The 25701-nt window shown below is 43.9% G+C and overlaps 2 protein-coding genes across 6 annotated transcripts in view; one reads left to right on the top strand and one right to left on the bottom strand.

The window, feature by feature from the left end:
• The window catches only part of WWP2 (WW domain containing E3 ubiquitin protein ligase 2), a 138126-nt gene extending 130155 nt beyond the window's left edge, over nucleotides 1-7971 (bottom strand). For 2 of the 4 annotated variants that reach the window (XM_070261753.1, XM_070261755.1), the window contains exon 1: nucleotides 7692-7971. Coding sequence is in view for 1 of the 4 variants with exons in the window: in XM_070261752.1 (XP_070117853.1) it covers nucleotides 5370-5417 (48 nt within the window). In the remaining 3 variants the exon portion in view is untranslated. Of the gene's footprint in view, nucleotides 1-5369; nucleotides 5436-6746; nucleotides 7562-7691 lie in introns of those variants that run through there. The other 2 variants (XM_070261754.1, XM_070261752.1) reach the window with 2 other exon arrangements.
• Nucleotides 7972-13335: 5364 nt separating this feature from the next.
• NOB1 (NIN1 (RPN12) binding protein 1 homolog) lies at nucleotides 13336-24391 on the top strand. Of its 2 annotated transcripts, none has more exons than XM_001499907.5 (9): nucleotides 13336-13531; nucleotides 13632-13764; nucleotides 15554-15684; nucleotides 17594-17665; nucleotides 17873-18001; nucleotides 18098-18307; nucleotides 18908-19005; nucleotides 21187-21331; nucleotides 23646-24391. In XM_001499907.5, exons 1-9 carry the CDS (start codon nucleotides 13340-13342, stop codon nucleotides 23913-23915), a joined length of 1380 nt encoding a protein of 459 aa, XP_001499957.2. In that variant the 5' UTR covers nucleotides 13336-13339; the 3' UTR covers nucleotides 23916-24391. The 2 variants fall into 2 exon arrangements, with proteins under 2 accessions (XP_001499957.2, XP_070119182.1); XM_070263081.1 differs by having other exon boundaries at nucleotides 13393-13531; nucleotides 15504-15684.
• The last annotated feature ends 1310 nt before the right edge of the window (nucleotides 24392-25701 follow it).

Genomic DNA, 25701 nt, shown 5'->3' with positions numbered 1-25701 from the left:
GATACAAAACAAAATCCTAAATGTATCATTGTGTTTTATTCCATTATTTAAAAAACGAGTATTTTTCATGCTCTACTCAAAACAATTTGTTGATGCCACTACTAACACAACAACTGTTTAGCTTTTCAGAATTTGAGAATAATTCTAATGGCAAGTGACAGAAAGAATAAAGAGCGGCTACATTACAAGAGTTAACAGGCAGCCTATCTCTGGTCTCTGCCTTTACCATCTTCTTCCTCCTTTTCACCTCTCTTTCCTTCTCTACTTTGCTGGCACTTTCTCCCCTCCGATGTCTTCCTTCTCCCTCCTGTGACTCAGGCACATCCTAGGCTCTGCATGGGTATCACTGTCGGGCTCACAGCCAAAAGGGCAGCTACCCCAGGCTCAGAGTTAGACTGTGATACAACCTGAACTACCATCTTCCAGGGGTTTACCAGCTTTGCTCTGAAGGGAGCAAATAGTGCCCTTACACCTTTAATTCTAAAGAAGAAACTTAAAAAAAAAAAAACGCCAGCTTTCTTTGTCTATAATCTGGCTATTCAAAGAGAAGAAACTATAAGCTAGGGTAGTAATTCCTGAGTCCTTCTCACTAGCCAAATTAAGTATGTCAAGGGTCCACCTACTGGTTCAGTTTCCAGAGACATCCTGAAAGACAACAAAGATGTATCATAGTCCTTTTTGATTAAAATACTCGAAATACCTGAGATCAAACAAGTAGAGAGAACATTATTTAACATATTCACCAGGGCACTTCAGAGGAAGCTGAATAAGACGCGGTGCCCCAGCACTAGAAGATGAAGGCTAGTGGCTCCGCTGCCTGCACTAAAATCTTAACTTGACCTCTACAGAACACAGAGGGTGCATTCAAAACAGGACTGGTTGATCCTTTTTAATTTTTATTGAAATGTAATTCACTTACTATGACTTCACCCTTTTAAAGCATACTATTTGGTGTCTATATTCAGATTTGTGCAACCATCACCACTAATTCCAGAACATTTTCATCACCTCAAAAGAAAACCCTATAACCATTAGCAGTCACTTCTCATTCCTCTCTGCCCCCAGCCCCTAATAACTACTATCTGCTTTCTGTCTCTACAGATCTGCCTATTCTGGACATTTCAAATAAATGGAATCGTACAATATGTGATCTTTTGTGTCTGGCTTCTTTCACTTAGTGTAATGTTTTCAAGGTTCACCCATGTTGTAGCATGTACCAGTACTCCACTCCTTTTTATGGCTGAATAATATTTCATTGTATGGATACCACATTTTGTCTATCCACTCACTCACCAGTTGGTAGACAACTCAACATTTAGGTTGTTAGGACGGGTTGATTCTTTTTTTTTTTTTTTAAAGATTTTATTTTTTCCTTTTTCTCCCAAAGCCCCCCGGTACATAGTTGTGTATTTTTAGTTGTGGGTCCTTCTAGTTGTGGCATGTGGGATGCCGCCTCAGCATGGCTTGATGAGTGGTGCCATGTCCACGCCCAGGCCAGGATTCGAACTGGCGAAACCCTGGGCCTCCGAAGCACAGCACGTGAACGTAACCACCCGGCCATGAGGCTGGCCCCCTGGACGGGTTGATTCTTGAAGCCAGGGGACTGTAATGGTCAAGGGCAACTTTAGCCAGCCTTCTGATTGTGCCTCTTCCAGGCCACTTTTATTGACCCTGTCTCGTCTTGAGCCAGGGTCAGTCTTTCAACAGATGTTCACACGCCCCACTCTGTGCCAGGCCCTGGAAATACAAAGGCGAATGCCATAGGGCACTTGCCCCCGGGGAGCTAAGATATCTTGCTCTGAGAGATCCTCATCAAATAAATCCTCAAAGAGCTTTTGGCAGGAGAAAGCAATTGCACATCAGAGTCAGCAAGTGCTAGCTCTTTCAATATCGGAAGCACCTGATCACTCTTATCACCCAACTTCAGGAAGAACCCTTCAGACAAGCCAATCTTTTAGAGGCAAATAGGTTTAACCACTCACTAGCCTTTGAGTGATACTGGACAAGTTACTTAGCCTCTCTAAATCTCAATTCCTCATCTGTGAAATGAACCTAATAATAGTGCTTACCTTACAAGATTACTGTAGGGATTAAAACGAGTTCAGGTAAAGCAGCCAGCACATGGTAAGTCCTCTTCAAGTATTAACTACAAGCTAAACTAGTTGTTCTTGAAGCTGAAATTCTAGGCTCTTGGGATTCCAGCTTTGAGTCAAGAAACCACTGAACACTGATCTTGAGATGAAAGGACCTGTGCAGCAGATGAGCCAGGGAAGAGCACAGCTACTCACCAGCACCAAGATTTTATTTTTAATTAGCCAGCTGTAGAAACAGGCAGAGCTGCTTATTTATAACCATAGATCCACCCTGCATCCACTTCTCAGAAGATATGGAAGAAAAGCATCTATTCAAAAGATTCCTCCTTTCCTTCACACTCTCATGCTTTTCCAGTTCTTTCCAACACTAATGCTTCTTTCTTGGCCTCTTTCCTCTGTCCAGCATTGAGTTAACCTTCCATTCTCCCAAGGCCCATATTGAAAAACAATCAAAAAGAATTGAACTTTGCCAAATGACATCCGTACAAAGACCAAGCACATAAAAAGAAAGAGAGGGAGGGGGACAGGGGGAGGTCAAATCATTGGAAGCACAGTGGAATTACAGTCTAGTAATAAAAAGAGACTGGAAAGCAGATCTCACAACAAAACAGGAAGCAAAAGGCATGGGTGACACAGAGGAAGAGGACCTGCCCTGGGTCAGAACTGCCAAGTCTTGGTATTTGGTATTTTCCTAGAAGTAGTTATTAACACGACTGAAATCACTGAATGTTTGTTTATAAGTGGGGCCAGGGGGCAGGGGCCAGCTGCAGGGGACTACAACCTTCTAGAAAAGATTCAGTTGGGGCCGGCTGGGTGGTGCAGCGGTTAAGTGTGCACGTTCCACTTTGGCGGCCCGGGGTTCACTGGTTTAGATCCCGGGTGCGGACATGGCACCGCTTGGCAAGCCATGCTGTGGTAGGCGTCCCACATATAAAGTGGAGGAAGATGGGCCCAGATGTTAGCTCAGGGCCAGTCTTCCTCAGCAAAAAGAGGAGGATTAGCAGCAGATGTTAGCTCAGGGCTAATTTTCCTCAAAAAAAGAAAAAAGATTCACTTGGTTCTCTAAGAGAAACAAGATCTTCCCTTTTGTTCCTATCTCTCAGAAATTTCAGTCTATAGTAGTCCAAAAGGATTCAAAATCAGTCAAAAGCAGCTCACTGATTTGATTCCAATGAGAGTTGATGTTCATGCATCCACTATCACACGTCTTCCCGATGGAAGCATCAGATCCAGACTCAGAAGACCAAGATTCAAATCCCAGCTCTTCCAGGTCTTAGCTACATGACCTCATGCAGGCCACTTCACCTCGGTGAGGTTCTGTTTGCTTTAAATCTATAAAACAGCAGGATGCCTGACAAACAACATGCGTTCAGTACGCATGGTATAGGTAAAACCAATATTATAACATTAAGAACTCATTCCCCATCCTTCCAGGCTGTCTCTTTCCCATCCTTCTTGGAGGTCCCTAAATTGGTTACCAACCCAGAAAGCCAGACTAATTCCAGAAATTGGCACTCAAAATTGATTTCAGCGGCACTACAAAGACGCACTCTTGGAATAGCAGCCTCCTCAAGAAAAGAGAAACCCATTAGCTCGTGGTTTTCAAGAGTCTTTAAATGAAAAGTGAAAAGGAGAGAAAATCAAGTTCCCTGAGATATACTACAATGCTCCACCGTATTTAAAATATCTAGTACTATAATAGCACAAACTAAGACTTTATTTCAAAATTTAACTTCTGGCAAGAAGCACGCCTCTTGGATATGTACCCACACTATTCTGTAAGTAACTTCACCCAGTCTCTCAACTCTAAACACTGTCCACATGGTAACCAATTCCACATGCACACTCCAGCCCAGGCGTCTCCAGACTTCCCTAATTGCCCACGACACTTTCACTTGGATTTCTATAGGCATTTTACAATTAACGTGAACAAAAAGGAGCCCCAACCCCGTCCCTCCCACGGTCTTCCCCGTTTCAGTTAATGACAATTCCATTCTTCCAGTCATTCACACCAAAGACCATGGAGTTCCCCTTGATTCTTTTCTTCCTCTCACATCCCACATCCACAAACCCAGTGGCTGTACTTCAAAATATACCCATCACCTGACTGCTCCGCGCCACCTCCATTACCACCACCCGGTCCCTCCTCCACCTGGATCAAGGCAATAGCCTCCGAACTTGTCTCCCTGCTTCTAGCCTTGCTCCTCTTGACTCTTTCTCCACATGGCAACCAGAGCAAGCCTGTGAAAAGGCGGGATGGATTGTGTCCACTCCACTGCTCAAGACTGTCCAACGGCCCCAACTCATTCTAAGTAAAAAGCAATACCCCTACAATGGCCTGCAGGGCCCCCACGACCTGCCCTTCTCTCCCCTTACCCCATCACCTCTCTGACCTCATCCTTCCACCCCTGCCTCACGCCTACCCCTCCAGCCACACTGGCCTCCTGGCTGGTTCCAACTCTGCCAGGGGTGCTTCTTCTTCAGGGCTTTTGAACTTGCTGTGTCCTCTGCCTGGATCACTACGTCCCCATTCAGCCACATGGCTCCTTCCCTCACTTTCATCACCTTTCCAGGAAGGCTTTTCTAAAGACCCTCTTCAAAACCGCAACCCTAGCCCACACTCCACATCCTGCTTCCCTCCTTTATTACAATATAATGTGCACTTTACTTGGTTACTTTGTTTACTGTGGCTTTCCCCACTAAAATGTAAGACAGTTGGGGCCAGCCCGGTGGCACAGCAGTTAAGTTCCCATATTCTGCTTTGGTGGCCCAGGGTTCGCCAGTTGGGATCCCGGGTTCGGATGCCCAGTGAGGACATGGCGCCACTCGGCAAGCCATGCTGTAGCAGGCGTCCCACATATAAAGTAGAGGAAGATGGTCTTGGATGTTAGGTCAGGGCCAGTCTTCCTCAGCAAAAAAAAGAGGAGGTTTGGCAGCAGATGTTAGCTCAGGGCTAATCTCCCTCAAAAAAAAAAATAAAGTAAGACCAACAAGGGCAGGGATTTTTGCCTTTCCTGTATACTGTATTCCTGGTGTTTAGAACAGCACTGTCCAATACAATTTTTAATTTTCTAGGGAACACATTTTAAAAATAAAAAGAAACAGGTGAAATTAATTTCAATTATACTGCATTTAACCCAATTAACAAAATGTTATTTATAGCATATATTTATATTCTATTAATATTGTATTCATTACAATATAAAAATATCAATGAGGTATTTTCCCTTTTTCTCACACTAAGTCTTCAAAATCTGGTGTTTATTTTATACTCACAGCATTATCTCCAGTGCTCAACAGTCCCACATGTCTAGTTGCCACCATACTAAACAGCGCAATTCTAGAACAATGCCTGGCATAGAGTGGGCACTTATAAATATTCATTGAATGAAAGAATGTTTTTCCAGGGAGAGGCAGCTACGGTATAGTACAGAGTCTTCTAAACGTCAATTGCATTCTACACTCACTATTTTTGCTGTGATCTACATACTGTTTTTTCCTTAAAATGTCATACTTTTTATACTTTAAAAAAATATTTAGGGCCCCGTGGCACACTGGTCAAGTGCGCACGTTCCGCTTCAGTGGACCAGGGTTCACCGGTTCAGATCCCGGGTGCGGGCATGGCACCACTTGGCACACCATACTGTGGTAGGCGTCCCACATATAAAGTAGAGGAAGATGGTCATGGATGTTAGCTCAGGGCCAGTCTTCCTCAGCAAAAAGAGGAGGATTGGCAGCAGTTAGCTCAGGGCTAATCTTCCTCAAAAAAACCCAAAAAAACAAAAAGAAAAAAATTTTTAAAATAAGACTTTATATTGCTTCTACAAATGGAAAAGAATGGGTCTAGGGGCAAAAGGCCTGGGCTAGAGTCCCTGCTCAGTCACTCACTAGCTCTGGAATCTAAAGCAAGGACTTCGCTAAGCCTCCGTTTCTGCAAGTGTAGAATAGGGACAATACTGACCTTCCCAGGATCATGGTGACAATTAAATGAGATGTGAATATAAGCTCTTTGTAAATGGGAAAGTCGTCATTAAGTAAAAGACAGTGAAAAGCCAACTCAAGCCTTTTTCCCACGCCTATGGTTTTCATATGGACAATAACACAGAAAATAGCAAGTTTGTCTGACAAGAGAAGAGCTAGGACTTGGGCTCAAATCCCTTGTCCTCCACTTACAGCTACGTGACCTTCAGAAACTTTTATTCACCAAACATTTACCAAGCGCCCACAACATGGCAAGCACTAGGCTAGTAGCCAGATAAGATACTAACCCTGCCCTTGAAGGATTTGCAGCCTAGCAGAGAGAGGAGACCAGTAAACAAGAAAGAGCAATAAATTGTTAAAAAAAAATCAAGTCATCTCTCTTAGGTCTGTTTGTTCATTGTGAAATGGGAGGAACACTTTCCCAACCTAACTCCCAGGCCGCTACAGAAATTAATTTTCAAATGCTTAAGTAGTCCAAAAACTTTAACTCATAATACTATACATTAGCAAAGTCCTTTTTGTTTTCTCCTACTTGTAACCCAAAACGACTCTGGCTCCTATGAATGCCCAGTTTGAACATCCACTCCAGTTACACCGCACCTATAAAATTCATTCCACTTCTGCAAATTTTAGTTAAGATGAAGAAAAAGAGGATGAACGGCTTTAACATACGGATTTAATCTCGAAATCCTGATCCAGGTCACATTCTAATGAAGACAACACAGGTCTCTCAGGCACCCTACCTAGTTACAGTCTGTCAAGCAGTCACATGGTAAGGGGAGCTGAATAATTTAAAGTGAAGAGGAAAAGCCATAAAGCTGTGTAGGTAGACGCTCTAAGATTTCTGCAGCCGCTATGCTGCTGAGGTAATGCTGGGCTAAGCCGTGGTCAACAGTTTAGGCTAAAAGCCATTTTATGGCCAGAGCAAAGTGCCCACACTCTTTTTTAAGCCTCGAAGTTCATGTGATCTGGGAACATCTCAAAGAAAAATGACCTGAAGGGCTAGGTTCCCAAGAAGTGGAAACCCTACCCAAGTGGGTGTGTCGAACGCAAGATGATCAACATTCTGTGATCCGTCTTGGAAGTTTAAAAACTGAGTGGGACCGAAATCAAAGTCGCGGGTAACAATCATTTCCAAAGAGGAGGGAAGGAAGAGACTCTCTGCTGGGATTCAGGCAGCATCTTCTTCCTGATTTCTCCTTTCCCTCCATGTCCTACGCCCATTCTCAGGCGCCCCCTGCCAGCTCAGTCCCAAGTCGCCCCTGCCTCCGGTCCCGATTCCTCCACAAAGGTCACTCCTCTCCATCCCTGGCTCCTAAGCTCCTCTTCCGTTCCAGAAGGACTCGCTGGTCGCCGCACCTCCGGCTGCCTCGGCGCCCACCCCGGAGCAGCCCCCGCGCACAGCCCGCGGCGCGCCCACCCTGCTCGGGCGGGAGCTGGGACACCCCTCCTAGGAGGCCGGAACCGCCGCGCCAGGCCCCTCCCACAGGAAGCCGCCGCCCCCCGGCGCCCGGGCCGCGCCGCCCCCGGCCCAACCCGCGCCGCCCGCCGCCCCGCGTCCGACCCGCGCCCCCGGCCCACCGCGCGCCCCGCGCCCCCCGCGCCAGCGCTCGCTACCTGCCGCGGCCACAGAAGCGGCGCCCACTCTTCTCCCACTTCCGCCTTCCACCGCCCGCACTCGGGCCGGGTCACGTGACCGCGCGGAGTCACCTGACCCGGAAGAGGCTGGCCGGGCCCGCAGGTGTGGGTAACCTAGGCCCGGCTTGGGAGCGTTTGCCCGGGAGCAGGCCTTCCTATCGTTTGTATGTGTAAAAGTGGAAGAGTTTTCCACTCCCGAGATGGTCCCCGAGCAACCAAATAAATTGAGGGCTCGTTGAGCGCCCTGCGCTTCGTTTACTCCTCCCATCAACCCCGGAGGCGGGTCTATCATTAGCCTCATTTTACAGGTGAGAAGAGGCCAACCAATTAAGTCAATAAATATTCATGGAGCCCCTTAGGGTTACCAGATGAAATACGGGACGCCCAGTTAAATTTGGATTTCAGATAAACAACGATGTAATGTGTAGTTATGTCCCAAATACTGCATGGGACATATTTATACTAAGAAAGTATTTGTTGTTTATCTGAAAGTCAAATTTAATTGGGCATCTTGTATTTTTATTTGATCTATCTGGCAATCCAATGCCTATTCCGTGCCAGGCACCGTTGCAGGCCCTAGAAACACAAATATAAGTAGCCTTTGTGCAGTATCTGTTCTTGTGACATAAAGCAAAGATATAAAAGCTTCAACACCCCTGCTTGGGTCCATATAATGCCCTACCACACCAAACCAACCGCCACTCCCTTAATCTACACAATAAATAGAACTTTATGAATTAGAAAAAAACATTTAAAATCAACATTCTTTACTGATGGTCTCGACCTTCAGCTTTGACAAGTTGAATGAAGGCTCAATTTTTCACTTTTAATCACCATTAACTAAAATTAATACTAATCACCTAATTAGCCTTAAGCACTCTATGCACTAATTATTCCATTATTTTTGAGTCTTGAAGTTTAGATGGATCCTATTACGCATACAAATTAAATTGGTTGAGTACTTAGTCTCTACTTTTCCTATTCCCATTCCAAATCCAGGAGATGGCCTTTCAAGGAGATACAGCCCTTCTTAATACCCTAAACCCTACATTAATCTCATCTATAAAACTTCAAACCTTCTCTAGTTCCACTGATGGGCATTTTACTAATTCTATTCTAGAGGAATTACAGAAGACCTCTTTGATTTGGTAGCATTTGAGTAGCTGTTTTTCATAAGGAAGAAGCGACTAGGCAGAGCATGCTGGAACTGTGCATTAAAGATGTAAAAACTAAAGTATATTCTATTACCTAGAAGGCCCTGCATAATCCCTCCCACACTTCCTCTTCATTTCTCTCCTCTTATCTCCAACTACTCTTCCCCACAGTGCTCTGCTTCAGCCACTACGGCCTCGGGGCCTTTGGACTTGCTTTTCCCTCTGCCTGGAAAGTTCTTTCCCCAGATAGTCGGAAGGCTCACCCTTGATCTCTTTCAGATATTTGCTCAACTGTCTCAGTGAAACCTTTTCGGATCAGCCTATGTAAATTGCAACTCAGTTCTTCCCCTCCTACCATCCCTCGTTCTGCTTTATTTTTACCTCTGTATTCCCTCCATACTTATCTGCTATATTTCTCCATACTTATATACTTATATATATATAATATCTGTTTCCCACTACAAGAATTCTGAAGACAGGAGCTATATCCCAGGTCCTAAAGCAGTGCTTGACCCATAGGAGGCCCCTTTAAGTAATTTCTTGAGTGAATAGATTTCATCCACGTTTACCAAGCACTGAACTCATTGCTGTAGGTCCTACAGCATAGGAGAGTTTTTAAAAGACACATAAAAAATCTGAAGTATGTTATCATAAAAGTGCCCCCAAAAAGTTAAAAATTAAACTGAAATGTTCATATAAGGAAAAAGATTCCTAAAACACAGTCCCTGACCTCCAACCTACTGAAAGAAGTAAGACACACAATTGACTGCAATGCAAAGCAGAAATAACAACTGCTCATTGACAGAACTGAAATATCTTAAGTGTGATGAGAAAGAAGACTTCAGATCTGTCCTTGGGAAAAAAATCTGCTTTGGGTGATCAGGGGTTGGTTTACAGAGGGGACAATTGAGCTGCTTCTTGGAGACTAAGTAAGCAGTGATTGGCTGGCAGAATTTTCAGGCAGAAGAAAAAACAAGGGCAAAGGGCAGAGACAAGAAAGTCCAGGACTCTCCCAGGGAAGTCCAGAGGCATTCCAGGGATACTTAGTGATTTCACACAGTGTTTTTTCTCCATCGAGTTTTTCTCTCCCCGAGCCCACTGTTAAGCATAGACTTTGGCCACCTCTACATTTTCCGGTCCTGGAAATGAACTAAGATCTTTACTGGCATACAAGCAAGACCTTGTTCTTTCGTAAACAGTCTCACCTGTAAATGTTCATATTATCTCCAAATGAGTTATACATTGAGTCCTTCTACATCGGAAGCACATTCAAAAATGTGTTTGAAAGTGTTAATTTGGGGGCCAGCCCGGTGGCTCAGCGGTTAGGTGCACATGTTCCGCTTCTCAGGGGCCCCGGATTCGCCGGTTCAGATCCCAGGACATGGCACCCCTTGGCAAAAGCCATGCTGTGGTAGGTGTTCCACATATATATAAAGTAGAGATGGGTGCGGATGTTTGCTCAGGGCCAGTCTTCCTCAGCAAAAAGAGGAGGATTAGCAGCAGTTAGCTCAGGGCTAATCTTCCTCAAAAAAAAAAAAATCTGCCTCCAAAGTCAAAAACTCTGAAGGTGCCCCTAGAGGATACACACAATATCATTTTGTTCATAGGTGTTATATCATGGTGGTATAACATAGCTCTCAATACATATTTGTTGAATAAATGAAAATCCTTCTAAGGCTTTAGCAGGCTTGGAAACTAATGTTACAGGAAAGGAAGAAAGAGACTAAAATACTATAAAAAATGCCAAAAGCGACAGTGTCAAGAAACCTTTTCTATTAATAAGTATTCTTAGTGTTTACTAGAAAATGAATGGCTCAAAGTCTGATCTTTCTTTTCCTGACTATTGCCCTAAATCAGCGGTTCTCCAGCGTGTCTTCCAGGTCAACAGCATCAGCATCACCTGGAAGTTATTAGGAAAGCAAATTCTCAGGTCCTGCCCAGACTTTTGAATCAGAAACTGAGGACAAGGCCCAGCAATCTGTTTTTGCAAGCTCTCCAGGTGATTCTGGTGCACACTCAAGTTTGAGAACCACTGATCTAGATCATTCTTTTTCACACACAAACTTTTCTAGGGTTTATAGAATTATTGCTGCCAACTTCAATAACCTCTTTTATTATGGAGTCCAGTTCCTACATCCTCCCTTTTTTAGGCAATGGGAGCAATCAGTTGAAGAAAAGAAATTAGAATACTAGCTTTGAGTGGGTTATATTTTCTAGGCATGAGAAAGAAACTTGACTAGAGTAAAGGGAATGAATGTAGAGGGGATTAGGCACCCCAAACATTTCAGAAGTGGCATCAAGAGGAATACAGGTGGGGGCCGTGGCCAAGTGGTTAAAGTTCCACACGCTCCAATTTGGTGGCTGGGTTCGTGGGTTCACATCCCCAGGGTGGACCTAGTCCACTCATCAGCCATGCTGTGAAGGTATCCCACATACAAAATATAGAGGAAGACTGGCACATATGTTAGCTCAGGGCGAATCTTCCTCACCAAAAAAAAAAAAGGATTACAGGTTGAGAGTGAGGGTGGAAATGAAAATGACTCAGAGATTCTTATCTGAATGCCTTTGTTGGCGGTAATGCCATTAGTAAAAATAGGAACTCTAACAAGTGAAGAAAGTTTAAGCGGGGGCGGGAGAGATAATTACCTCAGCTTTAACATTCTTCCTGAGTGAAAATGCCAAAAGTTTTCAGGTGGATGTTTCCAGAAGGATAGGCTGGAAAATAAACAGGGATTGGATCTATAGGACCTATAGGCGTTCCTATAATGTGATAATTGAAGGCTTGAGGATAGACAGTATTGTTGAAGGAGAGAACTTAGGGAGACAAAGGAGTCAAGACAGTTCTGTGGAGTGTGCCCTGCGTGCAAGACAGAAGAGTCCAGTGAAGGAGGGTGAGGCGCCATCAGAGAGGCAGGGAACCAGAATCATGAAGTATCACCAAAGTCAGGCAAGGAAAGTCCAGAAAGAGGAGACAGTCAGCAGTGTCCAATTCTGCAGAGAAACTGAGAAAGCTGAGAAATAGAAATGAAAAAATTGATATGATGAGCTAGATAATTAGAAACAGCTCTCAAAGTGGCCCCATGGCCGAGTGGTTGAGTTTGCACACTCTGCTTCTGAAACTCTGGCCCGAGTTTCACTGCTTCAGATCCTGGGCGCAGACATGTCACCGCTCATTGGGTCATGCTGAGACAGAGTCCCACACAGCTCAACCAGAAGGACCTACAACTAGAATATACAACTATGTACAGTGGGGTTGGGGGGGGAGGTTGGGGAGAAGGAAAAAAAAACGATTGGCAAAAGATGTTAGCTCAGATGCCAATCTAAAAAAAGAGAAGAAGAAGAAACAGCTCTCAATCTCAACCGTGCTATTTCAGGCAGGGCAAGTAGGGCAGGAAACATTGACTCTAGAGGTTGAAGAGATTGAATGGTAAGAAAAGTTGAGACAGATGTTTGGGGAAGGAAAAGGGATTTGGGCAACTGCTGAAGGGAGTAGGGCACTGAAGGATTTTTGGAGGTAGAATGGATAAATTATAAGCAAGAGATAAGTTGGAGTGAAGACTTGACAAAGATTCTGAATAATTCAACATCGCTGAAAATGAATGACTGAAAGCTCATGTCAATATTCAGCCAAAACAGCAAGCATGAATTTGTAATAGGCCAGATATCATAATTATGGAAGCTCAGACCTGAAGGAAAATTTAGAAGTCATCTAATACCCCGTCAGTTCGATTCAGCAAGGAATTATTTACTAGCAAATTAAGTGCCTTGTTTAGGGAAGAGGGGTGAGGACATTAAAGTAAATAACACATAGACTCTAGCCCCAAGTTACTCAAAATGAAGTAGGGGTATATAAGCATCAGTCGGTATAGCATAGTGGATAAGAAAGTGGCACCAAGGCCAGCGGTTAAGTTCGCACATTCCGATTTAGCAGCCGGGGGTCTGCTGGTTCGGATCCCGCGTGCGGACATGGCACTGCTTGGTAAGCCATGCTGTGGCAGGTGTCCCACATATAAAGTAGAGGAAGATGGGCACGGATGTTAGCTCAGGGCCACTCTTCCTCAGCAAAAAAAGGAAGGATTGGCGACAGATGCTAGCTCAGGCCTGATCTTCCTCAAAAAGAAAAAAAAAGAAAAAGAAAGTGGCTCCAAGGGGGTTTGTCTGCGTGTTAGCCTCTTCCAATCACTTACTAGCCATCTTAACCGGACCTAGCTATCTTGAATAGCTATCCCTTGCCTGTAAAATAGCACCTACCTCATAAGCTGGTTGTGATCATTAACTTAGGTTATCTGTATTGATTGACTTTTAACAATGAGACCATATACCAGTTTCACATCTAAAAGTAAAGGCGGCGCTAAGAAGCAGATGCTGAAGCCTATTTCCTCAGGTGTCTCCCAAGGTTTGATCCCACCTACATCCCCATGGCTGGGCAACCGCCCACGTTGCGCATGCGCGCGGGTAGCCCCGAGCCGGCAGATGCGGGCACGGCCACCAGGGGGTGCAGCTGAATCGCGGCTGCTCCTCGCGATTCCCAGGGGCTGGGATTGGGACGTAGAGGCGGGCGCAACTCCGTACGCATGCGCGCTCCAGGCTCGTTCGGCCAAGATGGCGCCGGTGGAGCACGTTGTGGCGGACGCCGGGGCTTTCCTGCGGGACGCGGCTCTGCAGGTACAGGGAGCTCCGGTGGAGAGGAGCGGGGTCTGGGCTGGCGACCTTTGCAGAATCGCTGGAAATCGGGCGGGTGTGAGCTGGGCTGGTCTCTCTGCAGGACATCGGGAAGAACATCTACACTATCCGGGATGTGATCAGCGAGATACGGGACAAGGCCACGCGCAGGCGGCTCGCGGTCCTCCCCTACGAGCTGCGTTTCAAAGAGCCCTTTCCGGAATACGTGCGGCTGGGTGAGTCACTCTGCCGCGGTGTTGATGGCAAAGCTCGGTCCCAGGGTGCAGATGCAAGTTGCGGTCTGGCTACTTGATCAGCAGTTGACCTAGAAACTGCATGTTCTAGGAGATGGTGATGGGAGAGGCTTCTTGGGTCAGGAGTCAGCCAGGCCAGGCCACTTACTAGCTCTATGCTCTTGGATAGATCACTCAGACTCTCTAGGCCTCGGTTGCCATATCTGTAAAATAAGAATGATAATACCACCTACCTCAGAGGTTGCTGGGAGTGTTAAGTGAGGAATACGTCACTTAGCATAGAGTCTAGCACCCTATAAGCTTTTAATAAATTTGTTTGGATTAAAAATAGAGGAATCTAGGATTTCTTACTTTCGCCCATTTTTTTCGGTAGATCAGAGTGATCACTGTTTTGGATGTGGAGGCTAGCCTCAAGTCAGAAAAAGGGGTGGCTTTGAGGCCTTACATTAGTCCTGAAAGAAAACTAAACAATTATCGCTTGGCTTAGGAGTCCGCTTTGTTCTTTGGTTAGGGATCAAGGCGGTGATGTCCAGGAAGGGTCCTAGGTGGCTGGAAGTGTTTTAGGATTTAGAGGCTGAGAGTGGAAATGTTACCTACTTTTAGTAGTTGGAGATTTCTGTGGCTTTCTCCACCAACTTACCAGCGGTGTGATCTCTGACAAGTTACTTAATCTTTCTGAGGAAATACTAATAGTGCTTAACTTCATAGGATTTGGCTGATGGATGAAATGAAAAGCTTTTAACCCACTGCCTGGTGCGTAGTAAGTGCCCAATAAATTTTAGCTGCTGTTAATCAATATCTGCTTTTTAGGAAATGTGAGCAATATACTTAGTGTTCCTTGTGCCAGTGTAGGAGGAGACATCTTTCTGTTTGTTGGTTCAATTAACTTTCCATCTCAATTTGGAATCTGGTCATCCACTCCATTAATCTATTATACTTAGAATCAAAGGATTTTATTTCATTTTTTTTAAGTTAGTAAGTATAGTTTATTATTTTTTTTGTAAAAACAAATAAATACCAGTATCTGCATTTACAACGTCTTTTGGAACGTTTGCCAAACCATTTCCAGTGGCCATTTTTGGGGGTTGAATGAGAAAGTTTACTTTATACTTTGTGGACACTAGAATGTAATTGGTAGGGACATTGTTTTATTTACTGCTGAAACATCAGCGAGTATAATATTGTCTAGCATGTAATAGGCATGCAATAGTGTTGAATGAATGAATGAAGAGATTTCTGTAACATTTAAATTTTTTTAAATTATCCTGGTTAATCTGCAAGCAGATAAAATCCACAAAATACCTTATTTTTTTAAGTAAAAACATGGTTTAGAACAACTTTCAAACCCTTTAATCTTTCTTCCTCTCATGTTACCTCTCCTTCTTTCCCACTTTTTGCGACACTTTCCTTTGCTTTTCTAGCCAATTTAGAATCAAAAAATTTTAGAGCTCAGAGAGAATATAACACCAAAGCCTAGATAAGGAACTCTCATCATTTCAAATGTTATGCTTTCAATGACTCCATTAGCTTTGCTGTCCTGTTCCTTCATTTGCACTAGAGAAGGATGTCACAGTAAACCTAACTGGCTTGGACCTTGATGACAGAATACAATGTCTCAACCATGAGTGGAAAAAGATTAGGAAACGGATGAAAGTGTTAAGAAGTTTTTCTTGGGCTGTTAATCTTAAATTCTTACCATACTTCCATGATGTTTTCCCAAGGTCTTATGGCTTTTTGCCTCAGTCTGAAGTTGGGGATCTCTTGTTTACAGTTACTGAGTTTTCAAAGAAAACTGGAGACTATCCGAGCCTCTCTGCCACAGATATCCAAGTGCTGGCACTTACCTACCAGTTGGAAGCAGAGTTTGTTGGGGTGTCTCACCTAAAACAAGAACCAGAAAAGGTAAATCAGGAGGATTGTTGGTTTTAACTTTCTGTTTTAGGTGTTAACCTTTTTCTTATGGCAGCTATCAGATATACAGAAGTAGAGGAAACAGTAGAATGGACCGTGTCCGCATCGGTCAGTCTCCACAGTTGTCAGCTCACGATCCATCTGTTTTCATGTCTACTGACCCCCAGCCCTGAGTAATTTGAACTCACATCATATTTCATTGATAGGTATTTCTTGGTCTGTTTCTAAAAATAAAAATAAGATGTATCTCTTTTAAAAAATAGCTGCAAAACCATTATTACACCTACACAAAATTAGTAGTAAGTCCTTAATATCATCAACTATGCAGTTAGCATTCACATTTCCCAATTATTTTATAAAATTTTTTAATAGTTTATTTGTTTGGATCAGGTTCCAAATAAAGTTTATACATTGCAGTTAGCAAATGTGTCTCAGTTTCTCTCTGTCTTTATTTTTGGTGAGGAAGATTGGCTCTGAGGTAACATCTGTTGCCAATCTTCCTCTTTTTGCCTGAGGAAGATTGTCCCTGAGCTAACATCTTTGCCAGTCTTCCTCTGTTTTGTATGTGGGACGCTACCATGGTGTGGCTTGATGAGCAATGTGTAAGTCTGTGCCTGGGGTCCAAACCCACAGACCCTGAAGAAGAGCATGCAAACTTAACCCCTATGCCACTTTGCTGGGCCCCCCTGTTTCAGTCTCTTTTGATCTGTAGGTTCTTGGGAAGGGCTGGTTAAATTTGAAAAATGCAGAAAGAGAGTAAAAATCAATTATATTCTCGCTATTTGTTTTCCCCTCTCCAAAGCTCCAATACATAGTTGTGCATTCTAGTTGAAAGTCCTTCTGGTTCTTTTACATGAGCTGCTGCCACAGCATGGCTACTAACAGACAGTGGTGTGGTTCTGCGCCCAGGAACCAAACCTGGGCCGCCGAAGCAGAGTGTCCTGAACTTTAACCACTAGGCCATCAGAGCTGGCTCTCACTATTTTTTTTAAACAGAAAGAATTCTTTACAGAAGCAAGCAAGAAGCAACACTAAGTGCTTGCTGGGTTTTTTTTTTTTAACCCTTGCTACCTTCAGAATTCTGGGTTCCTGTAGTGCTTGTAGGGACTTGCCCTCCTTGGCTAGATTGAAGAGACCAATGGATTTGTGCGGTGGCCGCATTGGCTGTTTCCAGGCTAGAGGATTTTGGAAGCCAAATAATTAACCTTATAATAATTCATTTCAAATAGTGTTGATAAAGAATTGCTTGACCTCCTCTGCCTAAAGTCATCAGAACTATGGTGGACTCACATTCCTGTGCCATACTATAGTTGGAACTGCCCGCACTTGTTTTCAATCAGCTTTAGAGTCCTCCAATCCAAAAACTGAAAAAGTGATGCCTGAATACAGACCTCTGCCTGTCACCAGAATGTTTTGGGAGGATGGCGGTGAAGGGAATAGTTTTACGTAAACTCTGACTCTGACTGGTAGCTGGGTTTGCATGCAGCATCTGTCAGTTCCTAAAAATTGCCCTTTCCTGCAGCCTTTTGGACAAGAGTTAGATATTGTATGAAAAGCTTTAAAACAGTGTATCTTTTGGACCAGCAGTTCCACTCTTAGGCATTTATCCTAAGGATATAACCAAAGGTGCTTCCAGGTTTTACACATAATGGCATTCATTACAGCTTTACGTATAAGGACAAAAAAGAAATCTCCGAAAGTGGTTATTTGGTGGTAATGGCATCACTGTGTAATTCTTTATATGTAGTTTTATGTTTTCCAATTTTATTAAAACACTGAATATCTTTTAGTAACTGGGGAAAAATATTTTGTTTTCTTTTTTCTTAATTACTCCTCCATGTTGAGTTTTCAAACGATATTTCTTTACTTAGGGCTGTCCTTTTTTTCTTTTCTTTTAAAGGTGAAAGTGAGTTCATCATTTCAGCACCCAGAAACTCCTCTACATATTTCTGGTTTCCATCTGCCCTCAAAGGTAATTTCCTACACAGTCTGTGTTCCTCATGCTCTTTTCTGCTGCATGTCGTGTCTCCACCAATTGTCTGTTTACGGTAAGCTAAATTTACCCAGACCAGTGTCATAGTTTGTCCAGCCCTGTCTGGTCTGATTTGTATGCATGTATCACTTCATCTGTAACCCCTTCAGTTTTCAGGTTTTAAAATTATTATTCTTTTAACCTCAGCCTAAACCCCCACGAGAAACAGTAGAACATGGACACCCAGCTGGTGAGCCTGAGGACCTAGAATTCAGTTCCTTCGTGTTCTGGAGAAACCCTTTGCCTAATATTGACCATGAACTGCAGGAGCTGCTGGTGAGGCCCTGATTTACGATCTCCTGATGACAGCACACTAGCTTCTCCCTGTTGCTCCTTTGGGCTGGGAGTTTGTGAATCCTGTTAATGTTTCAGAATCATGGAGGTGAGGATGTTGCAAGTGAGGAGGAGGAGGTGGAGAAGGAAGAGAATGGATTTGAAGAAAGCAAAGACCAAGACAGTGATGACGATGGGGGTGGGTGGATAACCCCCAAGAACATCCGGCAGATCCAGCAGGAGATGGAGCAGTGTGCCGTCCCGAAGGACGTGCGGGTTGGCTGTGTGACTACAGACTTTGCCATGCAGGTGAGTGGACTGGCCATCAGCCAGCCGTGATCTTTGGGTCTTACCTGTCATGGGCACTGGTCCCTCCTTCGGAGGTTTGGGGCTGTGTACAGAGCTGTCGTGTAATGCTGCTTTTCCTGCTTCTGGAAACTTTACCTGTGCTCTTTGGTAATTTTCAGTTTTGTTTGGAGGCTAGAGAATCATAATATACTGAAAAAATTTTTATAGTGTATTAAGTTTTTAGTGTTTACTATTCATGATCTGTTAATGCTTTTCTTTCAGTGTATATAATATTCTGTGCTAAGTTAAGTACTGGGAGAAAGTAGGTAAGATTTCCAGCCTAGAAATGAGTATATTTGCTCTCACAAAACATAAGTCTCTGTTAAGAGATTGCAAATGAGGGGCATTGGTGAAATGAGGCATAGAGACCACTGCACTCGAGATAAGAGGAATCTGGGTCCTTAGGATGTCTTGAGAGGCATCCAAGCTTCTTTTTCCTTAGCAAAAGCCCTTTATGAGCCAATCCAGCATCTGTGAAGTTCTTTTATGTGATCATACAAATGTTAAAAGAAAATTTGGTTTCGCTCTGAGTTCAGTTCCACTTTAACTTGTTGGTTGCAGAATGTCCTGCTTCAGATGGGGCTGCATGTGCTGGCGGTGAACGGCATGCTGATCCGTGAGGCCCGGAGCTACATCTTACGCTGTCACGGCTGTTTCAAGTAAGTAACCAATACTTTGGACCCAGAGCCCCTCCGTTGAACACTCTACTCTCTTCCCAGCCCTTCTACAAACTTCTTGAAGAAGAGCCTTGCATTGTATACAGGTACTCCTTCCACCTCCACCTCCTCATTCCTAGGTGGGTTAGGTTCTGCCCCAACCAAGGCACTAAAACCCCTGGACAGAGGTGGCCAGTGACCTCCCACCTGACAAATCCAGGAGGGATGTTTTTAGTCCTTATTTTAGTGTCATAAGATTAAGGGTGTGGGTTCTAGAGCAAAGAACCCTTATCATTTAGCAATAAGTACTGAAATGTTTATGGATGGAATGATGTCTGGGATTTGCTTTAAATAATACACGAGTGGGTGAGTGCAGAAATGAAACAAGATGGCCATGAATTGATGGGTGTTGAAGCTGGGTGAGTACGGGGGTTCATTGTGCTCTTTGGTCTACTTTATGTTTGAAATTTTCTATTTAAAAAAAGTAGACTCTGGATCCAGACTATATGGCTTCAAATCCAGATTCTATCTCTTACTAGCTGTATGACTTTGCAAAAGTTGGTTAACTTCTCTGTGCTTCAGATTCTTCTTACATAAAATTGAAAAGATTTTTGTGAGGAACTAGGGAGATAATCACATAAGAGTGTAGTAGCTGGCACATGGGAAGCGCTTCATTCAGGTCAACTGTTAGTTCATTGACGCTGCCGTTCTCTCCGTTTCCTTTCTGACTCTTGAATTGGTTCTTCTTGTGGTGGGGGCTGGTGTTCTCTGGGGAAGCCCCAGGATCCCAGAGAGCTGGTTGAAGCGGCAGAGACTGTAAGACAACCCTGCTGTTGATGCATGGCCCTGGGAACTTATACTGTCGTGGCTTCCAGCCATCCCACAGATTCAGTGGCCATGATGTGGATCATCTGATGGAGCCCTCATTACAGAGGCCTGTTTGGAAGGTTTCAGAGGCAGCAAAGTGCCTCTCACTGAGTCCCCAAGTGCCGTTGCACTGAGGATGGGGTTGCCTGGTTGGAGCCTTGTTCCCCATCACTCTTGGCTCGGGGGCCCTCCCTGCCATCCTCTGCAGGCCTGCCCATGACGTAATGAGCTGCTCCTCAAAGCTGCCTCACCTTCTTCTGAATCTTTAGTGTGTAACGTACCAGGCTCGCCACAGTGAAACACCTTGCTTCATGAAATCCCCTTTCCTCCCCTGTCCTTTGTTACCAAAGCCTGTCCTTCCCTAAGTTTTATTCTTAGAAACACTTAGAAATGTTCTCCGTTCTTGTGAGGTTAGCCCCAGTGACTGGACAGCTTTTGTACGGAATAGTTAGTTCCCCGCACCTGTTGAGAGGAGCCTGCTTCACTCTCGGAGACTTGCGGGTGAAGGATGTGGCTTCTCTGGCAGTCTCACGCAGCTCCTGTCTCCTGACCGCTCGGACTTGGGGGAGAATTCCTCAGGGACAGACACCGGTGCCGCTGTTCGGTCCTTGACAGCAGCAGCTTTTCCTGTCCAGGGTCCACCACTGGGGCCTGAACAGACAGGAGAGGCAAGGCCTTGGGGTCTGCCCTCAACATCCACACCCATTCAACCAGAGCAGCTTTTTCAGTGTTTCTATATAATTATTAATAAATTCTTGGTACCTCTGGAGCTACCTCCTGGCTTAATGCCCAGGCTGACATTTGGAGACAAGTTACTTAGAGCTGTAACAATATGCCCCTTGAGAAAGTATGCTGATGTTAAGAGCATTACTCTGGAGCCAGATTCCTTGGGTTTATATCTGCCACTTACCAGCTCTGGGACCTTGGGCAAGCTCCCTTACCTTGCCTCAGTTTCCCCATCTGAAAAATGAAGATAGACCTCCTCATAGGATTGCTTTGATGTTGAACTTGTAGAATATTGCCTTACAGAGTTCAGTAAGAGCTCATTATTAATGTAACTATATTCTGCTCAGTTTTCATATTTACTTGCTACTTGTGTCATTTGCCTGCTCCCTCGGAGAATCACGCCGCGGCAGTTTGCTGATATCGTCAGCATGAGGCTGGTGGCCTTGGTCTGTGACGTGTCCACTACGGTTCAGCATTTCCCCGTTTATAGTCATTTCCTCCTCCTCTGAGGCCCATGACTCACCTTGTGCTCTGGGGACAGGGTTTGCTGCCTGTGGCACCAGTATGATGTATCTCCTTTTGTGTCTCCAGGACAACGTCTGACATGAACCGAGTGTTCTGTTCACATTGTGGAAACAAGACCCTGAAGAAGGTGTCTGTGACCGTCAGTGATGATGGAACCCTGCATATGCACTTCTCCCGCAACCCTAAGGTCCTGAATCCTCGGGGCCTTCGGGTGAGTGGTGTGTCTCCCACTCCCCTGACAGCAGGGCCTAAGGCTGCAAGAGCGAGACCTCTTAGCACTAGGATCAAAAGGAACAGGAAAAAAAAACCTTGTGGTTTCTACAGGATAGTTAGAGAAAAGCTTTAATCCAGGTGCCAAGACAGATAGGGGAAGGTACACGACACAGCCTCCACGTGAGGTTTTTGAGGAGTTTGCAGTCTAATGAGAAATAACCAGTAATTCCTGGCAGCAAATAATAAGGGCCACATGCATGTGGGGTTGCAAAGAGGAAGATCATTTGCAATGTGGTGGTGGTTAGATTTGTGCAGAAGTTTGAGAATACAAAGGATTTCCAGAAGCTTCTCTAACCAGAGGGGAAAGAGCGTGTAAATGCTCAGCACAAAAGAGAGGCCTAGGCTGGGTTTGTTTTGAGGAATCAGGAGAGAAGGTTGGGAGACAAGTGGGTATGAGAGTGTAGCCAACTGGCACCGAGTGGCAAATGCTGCGAAGGCAGAAGAAGAATTTTGTTTAACTTTCTATTTTGAAATAATTATAAATTTTTAGAAAAGTTCCAAAAGATAGTATGAATATTTACCATTAACCCTTCACTTAGATTTCCCAGTTTAACCTTTTACCACATTTGCTTTATCATTTTATATATGTATTTTTTTTTTCTGCTAAACCCTCTGAGAGTAAATTGTCTGTGATGCCCCTGTGCCCCTAAATGCTTCAGTGTGTATTTCCTGAAACAAGGACTCTGTCTCACATAACCATAATGTAATTATCAAAATCAAGAGGCTAACTTTGCTGCAGTACTACCATCTAGTCTATGGACCGTATTCACACTTTGCCACAAATTCCCTTCATAGCAAAAGAAGGGGTTTTTGGGTCCAGAATCCAATCTAGGGTCACACAGTGGGTTTAACTGTCGTGTCTGTTTAGTCTCTTTTGTACTGACGTGGTTTCTCGAGTCGTTTGTCTTTCATGACCTTGGCACTTTGAAGAGTACAGCCAGGTACTTCGCAGACTGTCCCTTACCTTGGGTTTATTCCTCGTGGTTAGATTCAGGCTGTGCGTTTTTGGCAGCGACACCCAGAAGGGACACTGTGTCCTTCTCAGTGCACCGCGTCAGGGTAAATGGTAATTAGTTGTCCAGTTCACTGCTGATAGTAACTTTGCTCACTTGGTTAAGATGGTTTCTTATGTAACTACAATATAATTGTCAAAACCAAGAGATTAACATTGCTGTAAACTGCTATCTATGGACCATATTCAAACTTGGCCACAAATTTTCTATAAAGTTTTTATTTGTAATTAATAAGTAATTTATGGAAAGATTCTGATACTGTGTAAGTACATCAAACTTTGACTCACTGGTTAAAGTTGCCCGAATCAGTTTTACAGTGATGGTTGCCAAATGGTGATTTTCTAATTCCATCATTCCTTCGCATTCAACTGTAAAGAGGAACTTCCCCCCTTTGTCCCCGTTATTTATTTATATGAGTGTGGTCTCATGGATTTTTATTTTAGTCTATAGGCCGTGATCCCTTACTGTTATTATTTATTTTGATGTTGAGACTGTTCATGGAGCTGTGTCAGGCTGGCTTCTGTGTGCTTTTGACGTGTCCCAATTATTCTTTGAACATTTTACTTTCTGGCACAGGGAGATGTTCTGACTCTCTTATCCCTCCCCTGCCCCTGCTCTGGAATCACTCAGTTCTCTAAGGAACTCTGGTTCTTTCTGGAGAATGGTTTTTAGAAGCAAAGATCTGGGCACGGGGTATGTTCCTTGTCCTAGGGTGTCATTGCTTCTCGGCCCGCAGTGGACAGAGACAGGACGTATATGCATGTGTATATAAATGCACACATAATATTTTCTATTTCTATATCTGTATTAAAAATTGAATTTATAACTTAAATTTTAGCCCACTGGAGAGTTCCTTCTAGCCCTCCACCTTCATCATATTCATAACCCCCTTATTAACTTAATTGCTCAACCCTAGAACACATGTTGTTTCAGAATTGGTAACCTAAACCATCATGAAAATGGTACCTGCTTACCAGAGTTGTCTTTATATATAATCTTTCTATCTTTAGCTAAGGGTATGTAGTCAAAATACCATGTTGGGTTTTTCATCTGTGAGTTGAGGTGAAGATCAAGTGGGAAGATGCATGTTATGGCTTAGCGCATAGTAGGCAGTGAATGAGATTCCATTGATGTCATCTGCCTGCATCCAGAGTTGTCAGGTAAGCTTTACTAACAGGATCTGAGTGTATGGATATGGATCCCCATCCTTCTGATGGCCTTTCCTTGTCTTATTTGCAGTATTCACTTCCTACTCCCAAAGGAGGGAAATATGCCATCAACCCCCACCTGACTGAGGACCAGCGCTTCCCTCAGCTGCGGCTCTCCCGAAAGGCCAGGCAGAAAACTGATGTGTTTGCCCCTGACTACGTAGCTGGGATATCTCCCTTTGCAGAGAACGACATCTCCAGCCGGTCAGCCACCCTGCAGGTCCGGGACAGCACCTTGGGAGCCGGGAGGAGACGGTTAAATCCCAATGCTTCCAGAAAGAAGTTTGTGAAGAAAAGGTGAAGTGCAAGCTCCATGGGCCAACTGGATTGCTGCTGCGGCTGCCAAGGAATTCTGGTGTCTCATTTCCCCTGCTGTGCCAGCGCCAGAACCATCAGGATGGAAGGAATAGACCCGACTTGCGCCATGCTGCTTCCCATCTCACCGTGGTGTGTTGAGTTGGGTTTGTGGTGGAACTCGGCCGTCCCTTGGCCTGTGAGCATCCAGAGAGTTGGGATTCCTGCCCTGTGGAGGGGAATTTGATGAAAACAGAAAGAATAGAGCCCTAGAGCAAATCTTCAACCTTTAAAGACTTCCAAGTGATAATATTTTTCTATTAAATGTGGTTGCAAGCTTCTGTGCATTTTCATTAAATAGGCCAAATTTTTGCTGCTTAGGTAATTTAATACTTAAGGTGTACTCCCAAGGGTCAAGCATTTAGATTTGTCTTTTTGTGAGAAAATACACTGTTTGTTGTAATAAAACTAAGAACTACCGTTTTCTCTCTCTCTCTCTCTTTTTTTTTTTTTTTTACTTATTTTGAAACATTTCAGTCATTCTGGAAAGTTCAGTCTAGTAAACTCCCATACAGCCTTTCACCTAAATTCACCCATTGTTATTTCACCTCATTCGCTTTTTCTCTTTTTACGCGCACGAGTACACACAGTGTCTGCCAGGAAGAGGATGTTCTTTCACATAACCGCAGTACAGGGATCAAATTCAGGAAATCTAACATTAATACATGACTATTTAATATATAACGATTCAGATTTTACCAAATTGTCCCAAGATTGTTCGTCAGTAGCATTTCCCCCCAGTTCTGAAGTCTTTGTCTTTTGAGAAGTTAACATTTTTTAAATAGTACAAAGCCAGGTTTTTAACAGGTCCCTCTATTTGGGCTTGATGGATTCTTTCCTCATAGTTGGAGGTTTTATGCACTTGGGGCAGGAACGCTGCCCGGGTGGTCAGTAGGTCCTCAGCACAGCACAGTTGGTGATGGTAACTTTGATATTTGGTGGACGAACCTGCTGAGGACAAGATTTCTTCCAAGTTCTTGATATTGATAGTATATACACAGAGTGCAATCTACAAAAGTTCCTTAAATTCAATTTTTTCCTCTGGTTATCTCATCCATTTGATATATAGTTAAAGTCATTCTTTTGGTTTAAATTCAATTTAAGATTTTTCCCATCCTATTTTTTTTTTTTTTTTTTTAAGATAGGCACCTGAGCTAACATCTGCTGCCAAGCTTCTTTTTTTTTGTCTCTCCTTCCCAAAGCCCTGTAGTACATAGTTGTATATTCTAGTTATAGGGCCTTCTGGTTGTGCTGTGTGGGACGCCGCCTCAGCATGGCCTGATGAGCAGAGCCAAGTCCATGCCCATGCCCAAGGTCTGAACTGGTAAAACCCTGGGCCACTGAAGCAGAGTGCACGAACGTAACCACTTGGCCGTGGGGCCGGCCCCGCCATTCTATTTTTTTAAATATAAAAGCTAATGGTTCCAAAAGTCAACACTCTTAAGTATAAAGTCAAAACAAAAAGGTATAAGCTGGATGCCATCCCGTCCGTCCTGTTTCCTCTTAACCTCTGTAGGTAATCAGTTTCATTTGTGGTTTATCCTTGTGTTTTCTTTCACAAAAATAAGTGTGTCTGTGTCTGTGTGTTCCATTCCCTTTTTTCTTCTAAGCACTAAAGGCAGTGTACTATATTCTTCACCACTGGAAATCATTCCATATCAGTTCATAGAGGTCTTTATTCTTTTTATCAGCTCCCTAGTACTGCCTTGTGGAAAGCTACCAATTCAAACACT

The sequence above is a fragment of the Equus caballus genome, chromosome 3 (assembly GCF_041296265.1).
Source record: "Equus caballus isolate H_3958 breed thoroughbred chromosome 3, TB-T2T, whole genome shotgun sequence".
NCBI classification, from domain to species: Eukaryota; Metazoa; Chordata; class Mammalia; order Perissodactyla; family Equidae; genus Equus; species Equus caballus.
Note: the sequence above shows the minus strand (reverse complement) of the source record. Positions and strands in the feature narration are given on the sequence as shown.